This window comes from the organism of the source record quoted next, unplaced genomic scaffold (genome assembly GCF_019419815.1).
Source record: "Pyrus x bretschneideri cultivar Hongxiangsu unplaced genomic scaffold, Pyrus_bretschneideri_v1 Contig86, whole genome shotgun sequence".
NCBI classification, from domain to species: Eukaryota; Viridiplantae; Streptophyta; class Magnoliopsida; order Rosales; family Rosaceae; genus Pyrus; species Pyrus x bretschneideri.
Window position 1 is genome coordinate 576672 of NW_025999827.1, and position 18629 is coordinate 595300.

Sequence of the window (18629 nt, forward strand, 5' to 3'; positions counted from 1 at the left end):
ATAATAATATTTTTATTTATTTATAAAATAATACAAAATAATTTAATTTGTAATTTTGGATAAAATTTTTAATCGTTCTCGTTGCACCACGTGTCATTATCTGAAAAGACAATTATTGGTGATGGATTTCGATAAGATTTTTATCTAATGCCGTTGTGCCACATGTTGTTACCTTTTCAGAATCGTTGATGATAGATTTCCGATAAGATTTTTAACTAATCACGTCGCGCCACGTGTCACTATCTGTTTACAATCTTTGAAGAGAGATTTGAATCAGATTTTTAACGAATGACGGCATGGCATGTGGCATTATCTACAACTTGATCCTTTCTGAATCCTCCATATAATCCACCATCCATCCTCAGAAATCTCACACCAATTTTTTGAAGATCTGTATCATTATTCATAGTTTCAGCTTCCTTCTTACAATATCTTCTTCTTCAAGGATAATGTGGGAAATCGATAAGCAAGAGGAAGAATTGTTTAATCAATTAGAAGAAATGTTCAATCTCCATGTGGCCCAAAATGAGAGGGAAGAGGATGAGGAACGTAGAAGAAGAGATGACGAAGCAAGAATGGGTAGAGCCTCACATTCCCGTCGAGTCATCCAAGCTGTGGGTCAAATCTGCAGGCCCAACTATTCTGGAAACCTTGATAGAAGCAGGCAACAACGAGGTACGGAACTGTTGGACGGTTATTTTGTCCGTAATAGTGCATTCCTTGATACGTACTTTAGATGTCGTTTTAGAATGAAACGAATTTTGTTTAACAAAATCATGATTGCTGTTTGCAACCATGATTCTTACTTTGTGAAAAAGAATGATGCTTTTGGTGCTATAAGTCTTATTCCTGAGCAAAAAATTACTGCTGCCTTGCAGATGCTTGCATATGGAGCATTTGTAGACCAAGTGGATGAGATAGTGAGGATGGGGAAATCAACCATTCTTGAGTCTCTGATGAGGTTTTACGGAGCAATCGAATCTATCTACACCACAGAGTACCTCCAAAGAGCTACTAACATGGACTTACAAAGGTTTTTGAAGAACGGTGAGATGCGAGGTTTTCCTGGGATGATTAGAAGCATCAATTGTATACACTGGACTTGCAAAAACTATCCAAGTGCATGACAAGGCACTTATGAGGACAAAAAAAGAAGAAAAAGTATCATTTTGGATGTGGTGGCATCTTTTGATACATGGATTTGGCACACATTTTTCGGGGTTCTGGGAGCTCAAAATGACCTCAATGTCCTTATCCAATCCCCAGTGTTAATGATGTCCTGCAAGGAAAGGCACCAAAAGTTACATACTGGGTCAACAGACGTAAATACAACGGGTCATACTACGTAGCAGACGACACTTACCCAAGGTGGTCATCGTTTGTCAAAACAGTGCCACGTCGGCGAAATGCAAAGGAAAAACACTTTGCAAGTTATCAAGTGGGGTGCAGGAAGGATATGGAGTGTTGTTTTCGTATCCTCCAAGCTCGATGGGCGATTGTCAAGGGTGCTGCCAGAATGTTTGATGTAGAGTCGCTTTGATCCATCATGATGATGTGCATCATTCTTCACAACATGATTGTGGAAGATGAATACGATTATGATGCTGTTGATGAATATGAGCTAGACACGATGAACAATTCCAGAACACAAATATATTGTGCTCATGACGCCACTGAAGAACCCGTGCAACATGAGCCATTAGAAAGGGATGAATGTTACAATAAAAGGCTCATTCAATGATATACTGCACTTCAAAGGCCATATATGCACAGTGCCCGGCAAATTGACTTGATAGAGCACCAGTGGGAATTGAAACAAGCTCAAGATACTTAAGTTCATTTAGTGTGTTTGTTTTTATTTGGTGTGTTTTTTTTTTAGTTCATTTAGTGTGTTTGTTTTTATTTGGTTTGTTTATTTAATTTTATTTGGTGTGTTTATGTCATTTGAATAAAGATTCTCTTAGTAAAAATAAATTACCAAATTAAATAAATTTACTCTCACTTTAAATAAAGTACTAAATTCAATAAATTCGAAACAACATAAAGTACTCTATTCAATAAATAATAAATTACAATCCAAAGTGATTGAAAAATTATGGGCGCCGATTACAAAAAGTACTCTATTCATCATCACTTAACCAATTTGTGGTGCTAGGATGATCTTCTCTTGTCACGCTAGGACCATCTCCTCTTGCTCTCACTTCTTTTGCACGCCTCCTTCGCACTACGTCCGCTTTCTCTGAGGTCCAAAAATATTTAGAATTTGGAGACTTCCCTTCTAAAGACGTGTTCATAAAGTCACGATCTCGTTGTGCTATTCTTTCTTCTTTAGCATGTTCCCTTTCTTGTCTAAGTAGCTCTCTTTCTCTCTCAATAACTGTAGCTTTTGCCTCATCTCTAGCCTTATCAGTCTCAAATTTTGCCATTTCCCGTGCCAAAGTCAATTCACCTTGGCGAGCAAGTTCTTCCATATACTTTGCATAATCATTTTTGGAAGCACTCCCTTTTCTCTTTGAAGCTTTCTTACCTTGAGGCCTAATTGGATAATGGGTCAACCCCGATACTTGTTCAGGGGGGCATTTTGGGCACTTCTTCTGTGTCATCTTCATGAACATGCGGGGCATGATCAGGTGTAGAGTGTAGAGGGGTGCTGTTTATGAAAACTTCTGGACCGACATGCACAACTTTGAATTTAGGACAATCTTTAACAATATTCCAACATTCCCACCAGTTGAATGATTTGTTTTTGCTTTTGGTTTTGACATTATACCAAGCTTGTGCTTGAAATAGGTAACAAATAAATAATTATAATCAAAGTAGCTAACAAATAATTATAATGTAAATTTGGGTATAGTACAAACAAATAAATAATATATTGTTACCTGATCCGCTAAATTTTCCCCACTTCGAAGATTAGTACTAGCTTGTGCCAAGGCGTCTCTCCATGTACAAAACGATTGGCTAAGTAACGACTGGACATCGATTCTTTGGTTCTTTTCCCACCAATTTTCTCAAGAAAACTGATATGAATAAGACCTCACATTTCTCGCAACTGCATCTTATTACCCGTAATCGGATCATGAGTAACTTCAACCCAGCTAGTACACAATGCAACATCTTCAAAAAGCATCCAATTCGTACCTGCATCAGTAGTCATTTTGTTGGAAAAAAATTGGATTGAAACTTTGAGAGAAAGATAGGAATGTGGTTGAAAGTAGTTGAGAAAATATGAAATTGTGGTGTAAGGTAAAAGATAATGAGAAAGTATTTAGAGAAAAGTAAAATCAATTTTCTTTTTTAATTTTTCATATTTTTTTTCTTCAGATTTTTATTAATTTTTTACATTTTTTAATTTTTTTTATTCACCTAATTAATCTCTGCCGTTGGATTTAAAAAAATTTGAATTCCAACACTCTAGATTGTGTCATGTGGCACAACGGTAACACTTTAGAATTTTAAATTGTTTTTCTTTTTTAATTTACAAAGCCTAATAATGTGGACCATTGATCTCAAATCCAACGGTTGAAATTAAATGAGGCTTTTAATTTTTTTTTTTTATCGTTCGAAATCCAACGGTACATAAAATATAGCCGTTGAAATCCAACGGACCATAAAATATAGCCGTTGAAATCCAACGGACATGGAGAAGCCACGTGGCCTCCCCAATAGTAACATCGCAGAAAAAACATTGTGGGCCCTAGCCTTGATTTTGCGTCGGAAGAAGCGCGCTGGAAACGCACGTGCCTGACGTTTGGGCAGGTTACCTTCGAGCTCTCGAGCTGGCAATCCCTGCCGGGCTTGTCGCTCGGGCCTGGCCTGTCCCTCGGGCTAGCATACACTGGACCTTATCCCCTGACCTATTTGGCCTTGTTCCACCCCCAGTCTATCGGGTAATACACCACGGTGGAACTGCTCTAACCATGTCCATCTAAAATAAGAGAATCATTACAATTAGTTATTAAACAATTACAAAGCCTATGTGGCACAAATGCCAAGTAACTATATTAGCTAATCACGTCATTCTTGTGAATGCGAGTGTGCCAACTAACAACAGAGCTCGATCGAGTGAGTACAGCAGATGTGGTGGTGGTGTTGAATGCGCTGCTAACTTCTGTAGTAGAACAACTACGTCCGAGGAACGCGTCTTGGCCGTGAGTTCTAGGAGACAAGGTTGCCTAATTCACTGCGAAGTTCAGAATCTTTTACACCGAGTTCTGTTGCCTTGACTATATTTGTAAGAATATAGATGCGTCGAATCGGTATCAGACTGCAAGGCAAAGATACTTAAAGAAGATGCCGTTTTTTATAGTAAACGTGGTTCAACCATCTAAATGCCGAACTGCAAAATGCATATGAGAGTGACCAATCATATAACACTTCACTTTGCTGGGAAGCTGGTGAAGTGACCTCTTTGGGCAAGAAAATTAAGAATTCTTTGCCTGTGTAGAGTTGGATAGATAACCAACCGACTAAAAGCAATGCTATTTTACTTATCCAAACTGAGGTGTTGCTGAATCTATTGGTTATACAACTCTAGTGTTGTTTACATATTCAAACTGAGGATGTCACCGGTTGCCAACACAGTGATGTTTACTTATCCAAATTGAAAATGTGTTGACAAGAGGGTTAGGATAGTATTTTTCTTAGCATTATGAGAAGGGCTTCGCGTAGAGCATTTTGAGCTATTTATTGAGTTGAAGGTCTTTTCTATGTTGCAGAACCTCTTATATTAGTAGGGAATGATATTGTGATAAAATAGGCTTGCTAACGTAGAGTCTTGATAGGACTTTGTTTGCTCCATTTAACTGAATATTCTCCCATTCCCTTTCTTAGTCGAAACCCAAATTGTATCCAGCCTCGGCTTCTTTGATTTGAACCATGATCTGAACCTAGCCCTTCTATACACTTATTTCATCCTTATCAAATCAAGAATGAATTCTAATTCTTAGAAAGATTTGCATTTAAATAGAGCTCAGTTTGATCCTTAGCAATTTCAGTTCACTAAGGACTCATACGAGTTGCATCTAAACTTAATTCTTTCACATTCCACCTCCATAAGGACTTGGTCAAATTAGTCTTGTTTTTTTTTTTTTTTTTGCTAAAAGCACTTTTACAATTATAATTTACCAAACACTTAATTGCTTTAGTTCACAAATGTTTCTTCTCACATCACAATAAAAACAGTTTTGAAAAAAACACAGCAATTGCAGATTAGTCCTAAAATGGGTTATTATGATGAAAGCAGTAACATTGACCTATTAGACCAACTCCAATAGTGGGCTAAAAGTCAAATTACCCCCCAAACCCACTCCAACCCAAGGGAAAAATTTGGGCTAAATGCTAAATGCTAAACCAAGGCCAAATTCCCCCCAAAATTTAGCCCAAAAATCGGAGTGGACTTCACCCAATATTTATCGGAATTTAAATATTTTTTGATTAAAATGTTCATAAAATTAATTTACGATAGTCTACATATTTATTTAAAAAAAAAATTTAATTTAACCAAAAAAATAGCCTAAGTTCATTCTTTAATAATCCTGGGCTAAAATTTTAGGTTAAAACGGTTGGAGCAGAAAAGTTATTTTTGGGCTAAAAGCTAAATTTTTCGGGCTAAAATATTTAGCTTTTAGCCCAATCATTGGAGATGGTCTTAATGAGTTTTGGTATTTTTATTAATGAAACAAAATTGAAAGCGTTGGGTGTTGGAAGTTCGGAAATACAAAAAACAGAGCAAAGAAAAATTTCAGGCGTCAGCCTACTAATTGGTTGAAGCGTTGAGCTACTCACCTACATGCCCTTTACTCCTCATTTATTATTATTCTTCTTCCCATCGTTCTCTCGCTCTCTATAATTGCTGTCTAGGCTCGTAGATCTGCCTTAGACATCAGTCATGGCGGTAGTATTATCGGCTCTCAGGCGCCTATACCTTTCCCTCTACAACTGGACTGTCTTCCTCGGATGGTACCCAATCCCCACTCTCTCTCTCTCTCTCTCTCTCTCTCTCTCTCTCCCAACTGGATTCGATTTGTGTTTCAGGTTTCAGGTACTGTATCTTGCTCTCAAGACTCTCAATGAATCCGGCCACCAACATGTCTACAGTGCCGTCGAACGCCCTCTGCTTCTTGCCCAATCCGCTGCCGTTTTGGAGGTTCTACTTCTACTACTCCCTCCATTTGCTTACTATTTATTTTTTGAATATTGGAGAATGTATTTTCACGTTTCATTTTTCTTGGGTTATTCTTTGAATTGGGTTTTGAAATGCTGGGATGGAGCAACAGATTCTTCATGGGCTAGTGGGTGAGTACCTTAGTTTCCTTTGTTTATATGTTAAAATTCAGCTGATTAAATTATATTTTGTGGGTTTTGTTAATTATTAGTTCTCATATGGGATTGCATTTGATGCAGGTTTGGTGAGATCTCCAATAACAGCAACACTGCCGCAAATCGGTTCGAGATTGTATCTGACATGGGGAATCCTGTGGAGTTTTCCTGAGGTTCGAATGCAAATACAAAGTTTGGGGTTTAAATTTTTAGTAGCATTTTATTATACATGAAAGTTCATTTCTTTTGGATATTTAAGTAACAAGATGAAGCTTATTGTTGTAGACTCGGAGTCATATGCTTGTTAGCTCTTTGGTCATCAGCTGGTCTATCACTGAGGCAAGTGTTATCCGATCTTCATTTCTTGCGCTTTTTGCTCTCTTCTGTGTTTGCATCTGTGTAAAAGTGTTATTATTGCAAGTATATGCACTTTTGTTTTCAAATTTTTGGTGCCTTAAGCAATCTGGGTCATTAAGTATTGTTCTAAACCATGGATCTCGCAATCTGATTTTGTCTGATAAAATGGCATGACCAAGTTTGTATTGATTTGTTTTATCTGAGTGTGATGTCTCTTATCAGATTGTGGACAAAAGGAATTTTATTGTGGAATTGTAAGACTTGGCATTTTGGTTTAGATTGTGTATGAAAGGACCTTTTAATATCTAGGCTTTTAGCTTGATGAAATGATTTTAGTAAATCCTAGTTTGTTGCTTTAAGAACGAAAGAAATTTTTGTCTAAAGTTTGTCTTGAACTTTTGCTTCGAAAGCATGTAATAAGAGCAATTCAGTATGTATGTTTTCTGCTCCCAAATTACCTTAGAAACCTCATATGCTAAGGCTCAAAAAATTTCTGGACGGAAATTTCTAATTTCTAATTTAAAATTTGTATGTCATAGCTGGCGTTTATAACAAGTTGGGTTTATACAGAATATTTGAAAATTCTCAGACAATTGCTTCTTTGTTTAACTTTCCAAAACACTTTCCAAATTCCTAACTTAAGGTAATACATACTGAAACCAGGCGTTGATTGCATTAATACATGCTGCCGTCTTAGGGTTTAAAGTGCGATATATATTAGACTAATTTCACTTGTGAAGCCAGTTAAATTCATGCTGCCATCTGATGTTCATTGCATTAATACTTGCATCCTGATGCTGATTGCAATCATGTTGGCTTTTTTTCAGTTGTAGGAGTGAACAAATTCAGATTCATTTGTTTGTAATTGCAGATTATTCGATACTCTTTCTTTGGTATGAAGGAGGCACTTGGTTTTGCACCTTCATGGCTCTTGTGGCTGAGGTAGTTCATCAGTTTTGTGATCATTGGATGTGACGGGAAGTAGTTTTAGTCCTGCGATTCATTCATTCGTCATTATTTTGTATTCAATGCCATGCAGGTATAGCACCTTCATCTTGTTGTATCCAACTGGCATCACAAGTGAAGTTGGTCTAATATATATTGCCCTGCCACACATTAAGGTATCAAATTATATGATTCATAAAAGCAAAAACTTTCTTTGCTTTTTTGTTGAGGAGGGTGTTCCAAAAGGAGTGGTTTTCTGGGTTTTGCAAGTTAGGTGTGCTAGTCATTTATTACTCATCTAATACATGCAACTTTGCACATCATCTTCTACTTGTCCACAGCAGCTACAAAGAGCGTATAGCGTAGTCTTTGAAAGTGTTTATTTATGTTCACCACTTATGTTCTTGTATTCACAGAACTCTGAGAAGTATTCTATACGGATGCCAAACAAGTGGAACTTCTCTTTCGATTACTTCTATGCTGCAATTGTTGCACTAGGAATCTATGTCCCAGGTACGCATCTCTTTCACTGGCATATTTAACCACACTTGAAAACTATTTGGCCGGTTTTTGTTTATTTTCTGGTGGATTTATCTGTTGCAGGGAGTCCTCACATGTACGGGTATATGCTTGGACAGAGGAAGAAAGCTCTTGCAAAAGCCAAAGGGGAGTAGACAGCAACAAAGTTTCAATGTATTTCTCATGATGATTAATCATACGGTTGTTGTAAGATGGAATTTTATTCTTAAAAAGGTTTTCAGCCAGAATCATTTTTGTTTTGACGAATTTCTTAACATACTAACGAGGCTAACTAATCATCCTGGTTAGCGCCGAACAAAAATTATTCGATCTTAACACGATAAACTTGTTTAGCCAAGATTCAGGTCACCATAAAGTTAAAAACAGGAATATATGTGGATGTATTTACAGAGATTTGCTGCTACGCGGTTAAAAGCAGGAAACTTGTTCCTCAAGGAAAGTGAAAAAAGAAAAAGGACTTCCAAAAGAAAAGAAAAGGAAAATGAGGAGGGTGAATAAAACAGGAAAAGTAAAAGTAATTTCCAAGTTGGTGAAAAACAGGAAACTATTTTCGAAATTAGATTACAAATAATATCAAGAGAGATTATATTCACACATCCCAAATTACTTCTCTCTCTCTACATCTGTTCATTCAGCAAATCTCTGTAAGAAAAAACAGTCCGGCTTGCGAATTGCAATAGTGAACGTTCGTGGCAAACGTATTCTGAAGGAGGCATTGGACGAAATCCGAAGGGATGCGATGGAATTGGCAATGTCGGAGCCCGGTGGAAAAGTTTCAAGTTTCTATGGTAATAGGGCAACCAAGCCTAGATTCTACTAAAGTTTTCGCGTTCTGGTATCCTTCTGCTTTCAGTGTTGTTGAAGCGATGGTAAAGGAACAGCCAAATCCTACCAGTATTGTTGATGCGTTGATGGCGGATAAAAAAATAATATGAATTCACAACGCATTAAGGGTCTGAGAATTCAAGGGCCCCTTTGAGTGGCTCGCCTCGGACCCCTTGAATCTCAGGGCCAGTCCCAATTTCATGTCAGCATATCACATGCACACATGCACACATGCTCGACGTATGTCATCAATTATCTTTTAAACTTGAATAGACGTAAAATTGCAGCAGGAAACAACTAAAATTTCCTTAACCATTATATATGTGAGCCATGTATTGGTGTCAGAAGCAGAAGAACGAAAATTCTATATCCTCCTTTGAGAATGTTCAAATTAATCTACACCGTTCGGAGCGGAATAACTTTTTAAGCAAAGAAGGAGCTGCTAATTAACATGTTTAACGAATACAACATATATAAGAACAGAAACAGATTATGAATAAGCTTGGAACTTGAAAAAATAAAAAAAACGAAGAAGAGGAAATTAAGGGAACTACAATGTTTTAGTTGCTCTTGTTCCGAAATTTCATTCTTCAGCAGCGCTAGCAGCACTCAGATCCACACTCAAGTCAAGGGCCTGAAAACATGGTGCAGTAAGATAAATCAACTTCGAGTACTAATGCAAGAGCTCAAATGTAACCTCGACCGATTTGTATATAAAGCAGCTGCTGATTAAGTCCTACATTTATATTCCTCGTTTAACGGGCGGGATTAGATTGATCCTCAATGTTCAATTATTTGAGTTGGCTAAATGGATTTGAAAATTTACCTTTCCAGTTATCTTGCTGTACATGGCAATCACATCTTGTACAGTAGTCTCAAAGTGCGTCGTTGCGTCATAACTCTGCAATGCATTCCAACTCCAATGAACAATGACTTCAAAGTATCAATTCAAATACAGACAGGCTAGATTGTAACATTGACAACTATTTGGATTAATCGGCTTTATAACGAACTTATGGCCGGCTTTTGTGTCGAAAGCAAGTCAAACTAGGGTTTGCGAGTTAAGCACCATTAGTTGTCATGAGTACAAATTAAAGTATAAATGTATGAGCTTACGAATAATCAAAACGAAGATGTAAGAATTCATTTATTCTCACCGCGGATATGAAACAATTGTCCCCAGCATCCTGGTTAGTAGGTTCGTATCTGTCGTAAGTGTCAAAAAAGATTTCATCTACAGCCCCAAGGAGATCTGTTCCAGGCTTCAGTTCCACTTGGGGGTTATCGGTCTCTGCCTCTGTTAACACAAAAGCAATGTATTTCCCTTTTGGAGCTACATTGTGGGAGTAGGAGCAGCAAAACAAGTACCTGCAACAGAGGCATATCCGGTCAAAGAACTTCATTTGCAAGGTCTTACCGTTCTCATGGTAATTTAATTCTAATTGCAATGTGGCTTCTAGCAAGCACCGTGAGTATGGCATCGTCACATCTTCTGTTTATTTTATATATGCATTACATGTTACCCGATTCTCAATGACTTTGAGTTCTATGGAGGAATGACACAAAATGAAAACGACTTACTGCAAACAATAACTCATTTAACTTAATCCTTGTTGTGTGGGTTGAAATGCATATGTTTGTACAGATCAAGTGTCCTTCAAAAGGTCCTTGAATAAGGACTTACTATTAGAGAATAATTGATTGAATTTGTGTTAATGGCATTCGAGGTAGCAACTTACATATCAGATTTACGTCCAAGTTGCTTCTGGGGTAGAATAACCTGGACTGAGTGAGAATCCTGGGTGTTTGGGATTGGATGACTCATAATACATATGGCACGGGCAACTTTCCCTACCTTCTTCACCTGTTACACGAGATGGAGATTTGAACTCAAATCAGTTCAAAAAACTTTTCATGCCGGATGACCCTACTGATATTAAATTTTTTTCTCAACGTTACCTTGTCAGGCAAATATGAAGGATCACATACAACTTTTTTGCATTTTGCAGTTTCTCCTTCGGAAGTCACACCAATGGCCTTATTGTTTTCAAACTCTACCTGCCATTGTGCAACATCAGTCAAGTATCGATAATACGAACAAAAAGCGTGGGTTTAAATTTTCGATATGCATGAAAAAAAAAAAAATGACCTTGCATTCTGGCTTGCTGAGCATGTAGGTGCCGCCATAAACAGCACTCAACCGAGCAAATGCCTGCAAATTTCATAGCGCATATAGTCAGAGGAACTAAGTTGCATATTCAAGTGATACTAGAACTAATGGTTGAAAGCATACCTGGGGGAGCTCTCCTAGACCATACAGGGGATAAATATATGGAGATCCTCCTTGAAAACGTGCTAGCGACTCTGCATATAACTTTCAGAGAGGAGGAAGGTAGAGTATATTATAGAACACTGTAAAGTTGGGTTGAGAAAATTTCTAGGGTACTTCTACTTAATGCTTTTGAAAAATCTGCCATTGTCCATATATTGCCTCGTAGAACATATTTAGCACATGTATAGGACTCGATTGGGCATGAAGCTTAAAAATACGTATGCAACTTATTCATAGTCATAAGTATCAATCACCAACAATCTTTAAATAAAAAATTCATGCTTTGTTACCTTCATCCTCTTGACAAAAGCCATAGCAGGCTCGGCTAAGTAATTATCATCTCGGTGGAGAGCTAGTGCATGCCCAATGAAATCAACTGTATTGTCATCTAGCCCGTACTTCCTATGTCAGAAACAAAAAATTCTAATTCCATCGTGTAGAAATTAAACATATAGCACAATTAATGAGATTTGGGATGTGAGGAAGAAGTACGAAATAAGCTCCTGCGCTGTAACTTTGTTGAGGTCCATTCCTTCATGAGATTTTGGATCATTCTCATCATAGTCTTGCACATATATGAAAAACTTGCGAGCTCGTCGTTTCTCAAATAATCCCATTAGTGGAGATTTAAGTGCTTCCACATCATTAGCTGGTACTTTGTGGACCTGGAAACATAATGCACAATCACAACGAAATTAGGGTGAAGCAAAGTTAGTCGTTCCATATATGTCGTTTAGATGATAGATAAGTAAGCACTAAATGAAATTGGAACTTGTTAGGAATCACACCTTCCCTTTGTTATACACAAAACTACCATCAACAGCCTTGAAATTCAGATATTTAGTAACGTTAGTGTGAATCAGGACGCGAACCAAACCACCATTGGCCATCATGAACTGTCAAAAATGCACAGAGGTTGTAAAGAATCAAATTATCAGAACAACACGTTGAACAAATCGAATGACCCAGTACTTTTAAGAGATCACTTGTCAGAAATAGTCAGCTTTTAAGCAGACTTCATGTAATAAAACAGTTCAGACTAATGAAACAAAATGAAATTCCTGAGACAGGTTTCTTCATTGAGAAACATTGAATATGGTAAAGACGAGATTGTTGCTAACCGATGAGCTGCTGAATATCTAGATCACATCATTGACAGGCTTAAAATTAGCATGCTAATTAACACAGAAGATGTTACATCATGATCATCACCTATATATAAAGATTGGGGGCAAGCGAAAGTAAAACTAAGAACAGGAATCAAAGAACAACCATAAGAAATATATGCATCGTTCTTTTTACCTTGGGGATCATATCAACATTGTAGTCTTTACTCGAGCCCAAAGTTTCTGGAGGCTTATCCTCTCCCCTGAATCGCTTCCAAAGCTAAAATCCAAAAATAGAAAACAAACCGAAGCCGTAAAAAAGTTACATGCATTATAACATCTCACCAGAAAGTATGCCAAACTGTGTAGCCAAAAAAATTACCAAAGATTATTAAGATACTTACCTGGTTGAGATTAAGTGAGGTAGACTCTCCTCCATAGTAGTCATTCCTATCCATATGCAGTACCTATTTCAGGTAATTAAATAACATATGAAAAGCCTAAACATTCTTATTGATAAGTGATCTCTCTTACAAATTGCAATGAATGAAACCTAATCAGATTATCAGAGTGAGAAGAAATCATCCATGGTACATAGAAAAGACTCATCAATATTCACTTTTAAGCTTTATGAAAATGCACCTCAAATGTACAATATTATTAGCACTCCAAAATAGTCATTATGCACTCCTTCATCAGTCATTTTTATCATTAGAGAGGAGTGCGGAATCATTATTGTGGAGTCACAATAATGTCTCCCTTCCACAAAATTCAAACAGCTAGAGTGTATTATAAACCTACATTTCGAATTCATATATATATATATATATATATATATATATTGGGGAATTAAATGTAATCAAGAATGTTAACCTAAATTTATATAGACCAAAATCATCTACATGATTAATGAATGGGTGGTTTTTGAGAATATGAATCCAACGTTGGAGAGATAAGAGACCTAGTTTTTCTTGTAATTAATTTGCAAATAAAGAATAGTTTAATTCATAATGAAGCGGAGGTTTAATTACCTTGAGACCATCAACTGAGAGAAGGCCACTGAGAATGCACTCTTTGAGGCCGGTTCCGAGCACGATGACGTCGTATTCTTCATCCATGGCTTTCAGAGATGAGAGGGAAATACAGTCTGCGTTTTTTTTTGTGTTTGAGTGAGAGAAATGGGGATTTGGTTAATGGGAAGAAGATTTGCGAGGAAGATTAAGTGAGGCTATAATTATGTCAAAGAGAGAAGGAAGAGGTCTCTGACTCTAGGAAAGCCAGGCGTCCCTCGAGTTTCGGTTAAAACCGTTATGTGCCCCCCACGTAGGTTGAACGTGGACCCATGCTAAAATAAGAATGTCTTTTTCAAAATATGTTTGTGAATGCCCCTCTCCGGTAATTTGTTTGAAGTTGTAAAATATTTTCCTTTGTGTTTTTTTTTTAGAAGAAACGATAGTACTTTTATTTACTGAAAATTTGATATTACCCCTTGAAACTATATTTTCCTCTACTAAAACCCATCTCCTTTTGTTTTTTTGAATAAAGCCCATTGACTAACCTTCAATCAAACAAATTCTTTAATTAAGTTTGACTTTTCAAATTGTGTATTTTTTGAATGCCTAAACTACCCCTATTAATACTTGGATGGGGTTTTTGGATCAGTTACTTGTTATATCCATTTAATTAATTTTATATATTTTACAAAATAATTCATGCCATTCATTGTATATTCAATGTATTAACTTTCAAATTGTTATAACGTGCTAATTGAAAAATAATAATACTAATTTCATAATTTGGAATAGGTAAATTAATTTCAATGTAGGCAAATTAGTATAATATTAATAAGTAGGTAAATTAGTATAATATTAATAAGTAGGTAAATTAATTTAAATGTAGGTAAATTAGTATAATATTTTATAAGTAGGTAAATTAATTTAAATGTTGGTAAATTAGTATAATATTTATATGTAGGTAATTGCATGATTCAAAATGCAGGTTTATTAGTATAATATTTTATAAGTAGGTAAATTAATTTGTATGTAAGTAATTACATAATTCAAACAATATTATTTTTTCCGTACAAGATTGTCTTTCTCTTTTAAATTTGGTAAATTAATTTATATATGTTGCTAATATTTATGATACAAGAAAGGTAAAATATTCATATGGATTTAATTGCTCATCATAATTAGGATGAGTAATAACATTTATTGACCAAATTAGGATTCTATGGCATAAGTTGTAATTGTATTGTAATAGTTGGTCATATATTTGTCTACATGGTAGGCTATTTGAAATTTGGGTTTTATTTGAATGTTTAAATTTAGATGGGTTTTTATTTGGAAAATAGGAGTTTCAAGGGTCTATATCTAAAGAACCCTTTTATTTTATAACGTTAAGAAAGCATACAATCCCCGAGGGCCTCCTCAAACCTACAAATAGTTAAATTAAAAGTTAAGACCAACTCTGCCATTCTATGCGTTAGCGGATATATGAACATGACAAACTGTTGAAGTATCAAAACCCCGCGCATTAGTTTTAGTATCATCAATCAGCAAATCAATAGCGGAAGAGCCACCATTCAAGCTTCCAAGAGCTTGGACCACATTCCAAAATAACTTGCTGCCAACTTCGTTGTGAAGCCAAACAAACACCATCTCGTGCTGCTAAGACCTCAAACATCTTGGGAGTTGTCACATTAGATATTTTACGAGCAAAATCTCTAGCATAGCAGCCGACTTCGTCGGAAAATCTCACACACCAACACCCCCAGAATTTGTAGCAGCATAGAAAGCACGTCAACATTAATCTTGATCCATCACGGTGGGGGAGGAAGTCAGCGAGAAGGAGACTGAAGTTGACAAGTTTGAGGGTTGGCTGAGCTTTAATAAAATTAGAGAGATGAAGTCCTGCAAGATGACTCACGAGTGCAGGGTTCTCCACCTTGCCGTCCCATAGGAGAGAATTAGCTCACCATATAGAGTGAACAAGCATCGCATCAAGAGAAGGCCAAACTGACTTGAGGAGAGAGCAGCAGGACATTGGTTAAGCCAATTACAAAATGAAGAAGGTACAACACCTCTAGTACCAGTTTCGATATTGGAGGAGAAAGATACAGCACGTGCAAATGGACAAGCACTAAACACATGTAGCACCAACTCCCGAGAGGAACTACACAAGACACAAATATTGTCCAACGCAACCCTTTTTTTCTCCAGATTAGTACGAGTAGGGAGAATATCCAAACAAGCCCCCCAAACACAAAGTTTAACTCTACCCGGGTCGTTGGCTTTCCAAATAGAGTTCCAAAATGAATAATCAGTAGCATGGGAGCTCGACGAAGATGGCCGTTCATGCAAAGAGCAAGCAATTTTATAAGCATTTTTAACAGAGAAAAGCCCTTTAGAATCATGATGTTGTTGGTATTCAAAGTTTACTAACTCAATACCAATTTGTGGGTGATAGGTTTTCTAACTCTATCACATCTCTCACTTGTATCTCTCTTTACGAAGCTGGACAAAAAGAAAAGAAAGAAGCAGCAAGCTTCTTGGAAAACATGTACTTGATATATTAAAAGAGTTTCAACTCTACTGCTGAAATGGGAATGCTTCAAACGTACATAAACATCTCTCTTATAGAGATTTTACTAGATTTTCTAAACATAGCATTGAATGCTATCCATGCAAAAGTCATATATGGTTGCTGCTGTTGAAAAACAAACACGGCAACTTGTAGAAAGATTAAAAAACATGCTAGCTGTAAAATAGAGTTATGAAGCCAACAATTTCAACTATTGGCATTTATTTGCTTTTGACTTCCAACACATCCCTTCAAAATCAAAATGCCTTCATGCCAGCATTTCACGCAACAACTTGAATGGCTCAACTGGCAGTGGCTTTGTGAAGATGTCAGCCACTTGTTCCCTGGTGTGACAATAGACAAGCTTAATTGTCTTTTGTTTCACATGGTCCCTCAGAAAATGGAACCTGGTATTGATGTGCTTGCTCCTCCCATGTTGAACATGATTCTTTGAAAGCTTGATTGCTGATTTGTTATCCACATGAATCATAGTGGATTCCACTTGTGGATGTGTTTGGACCCAAAATGACGCTTTTGGGCCAAGCCCATGTTTGATCTCGGTCTAATAAGAAATATCAGGAATATTTCCACCAAGGGCCTGGCCCAGTGGAATTTGGCCGAATCCTATCAGGAAATGGTTTCATCTGGATAAGGGTGAGTGGCCGAATCCTAGTACAATAAGGAATCCTCAGGGGATAGTTATGCTTCGAATAAGAAAAGATGCCAAGAATCAATGGTTGAATTTAGGTGATAAAAGAGCTTGATTCAGATTCCTACAAGAGTTAGGATTGGCCGAAACCTATTCAGATTAGGTTAAGGAATTCTAGCCCAAGTAAAACTTTACTTCGACCATGAGGGAATTACTACTATGAATAGAAATGGGTGTGCATCATTCAAAGCCCCTCCAAATCAACACACAAAACTGCCCTGTGCAAACTCTTGCTCTACAAGAAACATCTCAAGGACCTTGAGATTTCTATTTTCCTTTTTCCTGCCAACACATCTTCAGTTTGGATAAACAGCAATATGGTGGCAACCGACAACATCTTTAGTTTGGATAAACAATAATAGAGTTATAGAATTAGCTGACCCTCCCAGAAGCACTTTTAGTTTAGATAAACAACACTGCTTTGAGACCGATTGGTTATCTATCCAAGTCTCAGTTAGCAAGGATTTTTGAGTCCTTGTTGGTAGAGGTTATCTCATTAGCCTTATTGGTGAAGTAAGGCGTTACTATGTTACGACATTCGGCACACTAAAAGCTGAATTTGATATTGAACTTTGCAGAACTAGCAACCTTGTCTTCAGGCTCTAAAACCCAAAGGCTGAGACGTGTTCCTTCCTCGGCCTTAGTTGCAAGATTCAGAAGTCATTAGTGCGCCCAACGCCACATCAACATTCATTTTACTCCTGGTTAAGCTCAACTGACGAGTTGGCATGCCCCGCATTCAACCGAATGACGTAGTTAGCTTATTAGCTATTCGACTTGCATGCCATGTAGGCTAGGTAGTTTTTAGGATCAACATTTTGGCACGCCCAATGAGACCTAATGCTAAAGCTACAAAGTTCATGACCATTGAAACACGGTTAATAAAAAAAGAAAACAACTATGGGTAAATTGACTACTCGTTTGGCACCTGTAGTTCAAAGTCCAGTCCAAGGTAATATGTCACATGCACAAGATCTTCCTGTTGCCGTGACACCAGAAGCCACATGCACGGTTAGCCGAGAAGTAGAAATTAATCTCTGCGGCCAGAACCATAATGCTGTAGTTTTCACTCAAACTACTAGAGAGGCAAAAGACAGATTTATTGAAGGTCTGATAAAGGATTGCAACGACTAAGACGATGAGACTTCTGGTGCACCGTTTAAATCTTTTTTTTGACGGCTGGAAGAACAATCTCGACAGTTTGAGCAAGTCATTAGCCGAGAGATGAGGGGCTTACGTGCTCCACAAGACATAGCGAATGAGAGCCACATATTGACCAACAAGTTGCTCGAGACTCTAGTTAACAAAGTTCACGAGAGTGGGCTCATCGATCAACAGAGACAAAACATCTCGTTAAAGAAAAATACTCCCTTAGGAGGGGAAAGGTTGCTGCTAGTGCATGCCGACGTAGAATTCAATCGGCTCAGGATGATTGTTCTTGAAAAACTATACAGTGAAACAAGCACCAGTTGGACCGAATTTGGCCGAATAACAGAAACGACATTTGTTGATATGGGTGAAGTCCAGAGAATGATCGATTCAGCTTTGAAGAAAGGGCCAAAAGTTTCAAAATTTATCCAGGATTAATTACGAAATTAATTGCAAGATATTATTTGACATAATATCTTGCAATAATATTCAAAACACCACCATAAGTGGCCGGTCCCTATTTCTCCAAGTAGAGCCAGCCACACCCCTATATAGAGCCCCAAATTTCTCCAAAAACTTAAGTTCATTCTCTCCCAAAAATCCCCCAAACAATTTCTCTCTAAAATTCTAACTTTGGCATCGAAGATTCTTCGACCAAAGCCCCCCCCCCCAACTCATCTTGGGCACGTGAGGCTCTTGGCCATAATCTTAAATGTTATTATTTTGTAGGTGCATTTTCGTCAAATGAGAAGAAAGTGGAAAT

At 37.2% G+C, this 18629-nt stretch overlaps 2 protein-coding genes across 2 annotated transcripts; one reads left to right on the forward strand and one right to left on the reverse strand.

Annotated features, from left to right (window-relative positions):
* Positions 1-5799: 5799 nt before the first annotated feature.
* Positions 5800-8390, forward strand: LOC103954176 (very-long-chain (3R)-3-hydroxyacyl-CoA dehydratase PASTICCINO 2A). Its single transcript, XM_009365982.3, has 9 exons — positions 5800-5961; positions 6037-6148; positions 6279-6297; positions 6406-6494; positions 6607-6660; positions 7550-7620; positions 7718-7799; positions 8040-8136; positions 8227-8390. Exons 1-9 carry the CDS (start codon positions 5891-5893, stop codon positions 8295-8297), a joined length of 666 nt encoding a protein of 221 aa, XP_009364257.1. The 5' UTR covers positions 5800-5890; the 3' UTR covers positions 8298-8390.
* A 1018-nt stretch (positions 8391-9408) lies between these two features.
* On the reverse strand, positions 9409-13888 carry LOC103954177 (guanosine nucleotide diphosphate dissociation inhibitor At5g09550-like). Its single transcript, XM_009365983.2, has 13 exons — positions 13458-13888; positions 12831-12893; positions 12623-12706; positions 12109-12216; positions 11813-11985; positions 11611-11722; positions 11282-11362; positions 11138-11200; positions 10948-11046; positions 10728-10852; positions 10146-10356; positions 9815-9889; positions 9409-9622 (listed from the first exon to the last, which is right to left on the reverse strand). Exons 1-13 carry the CDS (start codon positions 13542-13544, stop codon positions 9572-9574), a joined length of 1332 nt encoding a protein of 443 aa, XP_009364258.2. The 5' UTR covers positions 13545-13888; the 3' UTR covers positions 9409-9571.
* Positions 13889-18629: the final 4741 nt, after the last annotated feature.

What these genes read in the sequence shown, in the direction of transcription:
- LOC103954176 (XM_009365982.3), top strand. Translation starts at nt 5,891, where the DNA reads ATGGCGGTAGTATTATCGGCTCTCAGGCGCCTATACCTTTCCCTCTAC. An exon ending in TCCTGTGGAGTTTTCCTGAG is followed by an intron (nt 6,495 to 6,606) that starts GTTCGAATGCAA and finishes TTATTGTTGTAG; the next exon opens with ACTCGGAGTCATATGCTTGT. An exon ending in ACTAGGAATCTATGTCCCAG is followed by an intron (nt 8,137 to 8,226) that starts GTACGCATCTCT and finishes TATCTGTTGCAG; the next exon opens with GGAGTCCTCACATGTACGGG.
- LOC103954177 (XM_009365983.2), bottom strand. Translation starts at nt 13,544, where the DNA reads ATGGATGAAGAATACGACGTCATCGTGCTCGGAACCGGCCTCAAAGAG. An exon ending in ACAGCGCAGGAGCTTATTTC is followed by an intron (nt 11,723 to 11,812) that starts GTACTTCTTCCT and finishes TTTCTGACATAG; the next exon opens with GAAGTACGGGCTAGATGACA. An exon ending in ACAATTGTTTCATATCCGCG is followed by an intron (nt 9,890 to 10,145) that starts GTGAGAATAAAT and finishes AATGCATTGCAG; the next exon opens with AGTTATGACGCAACGACGCA.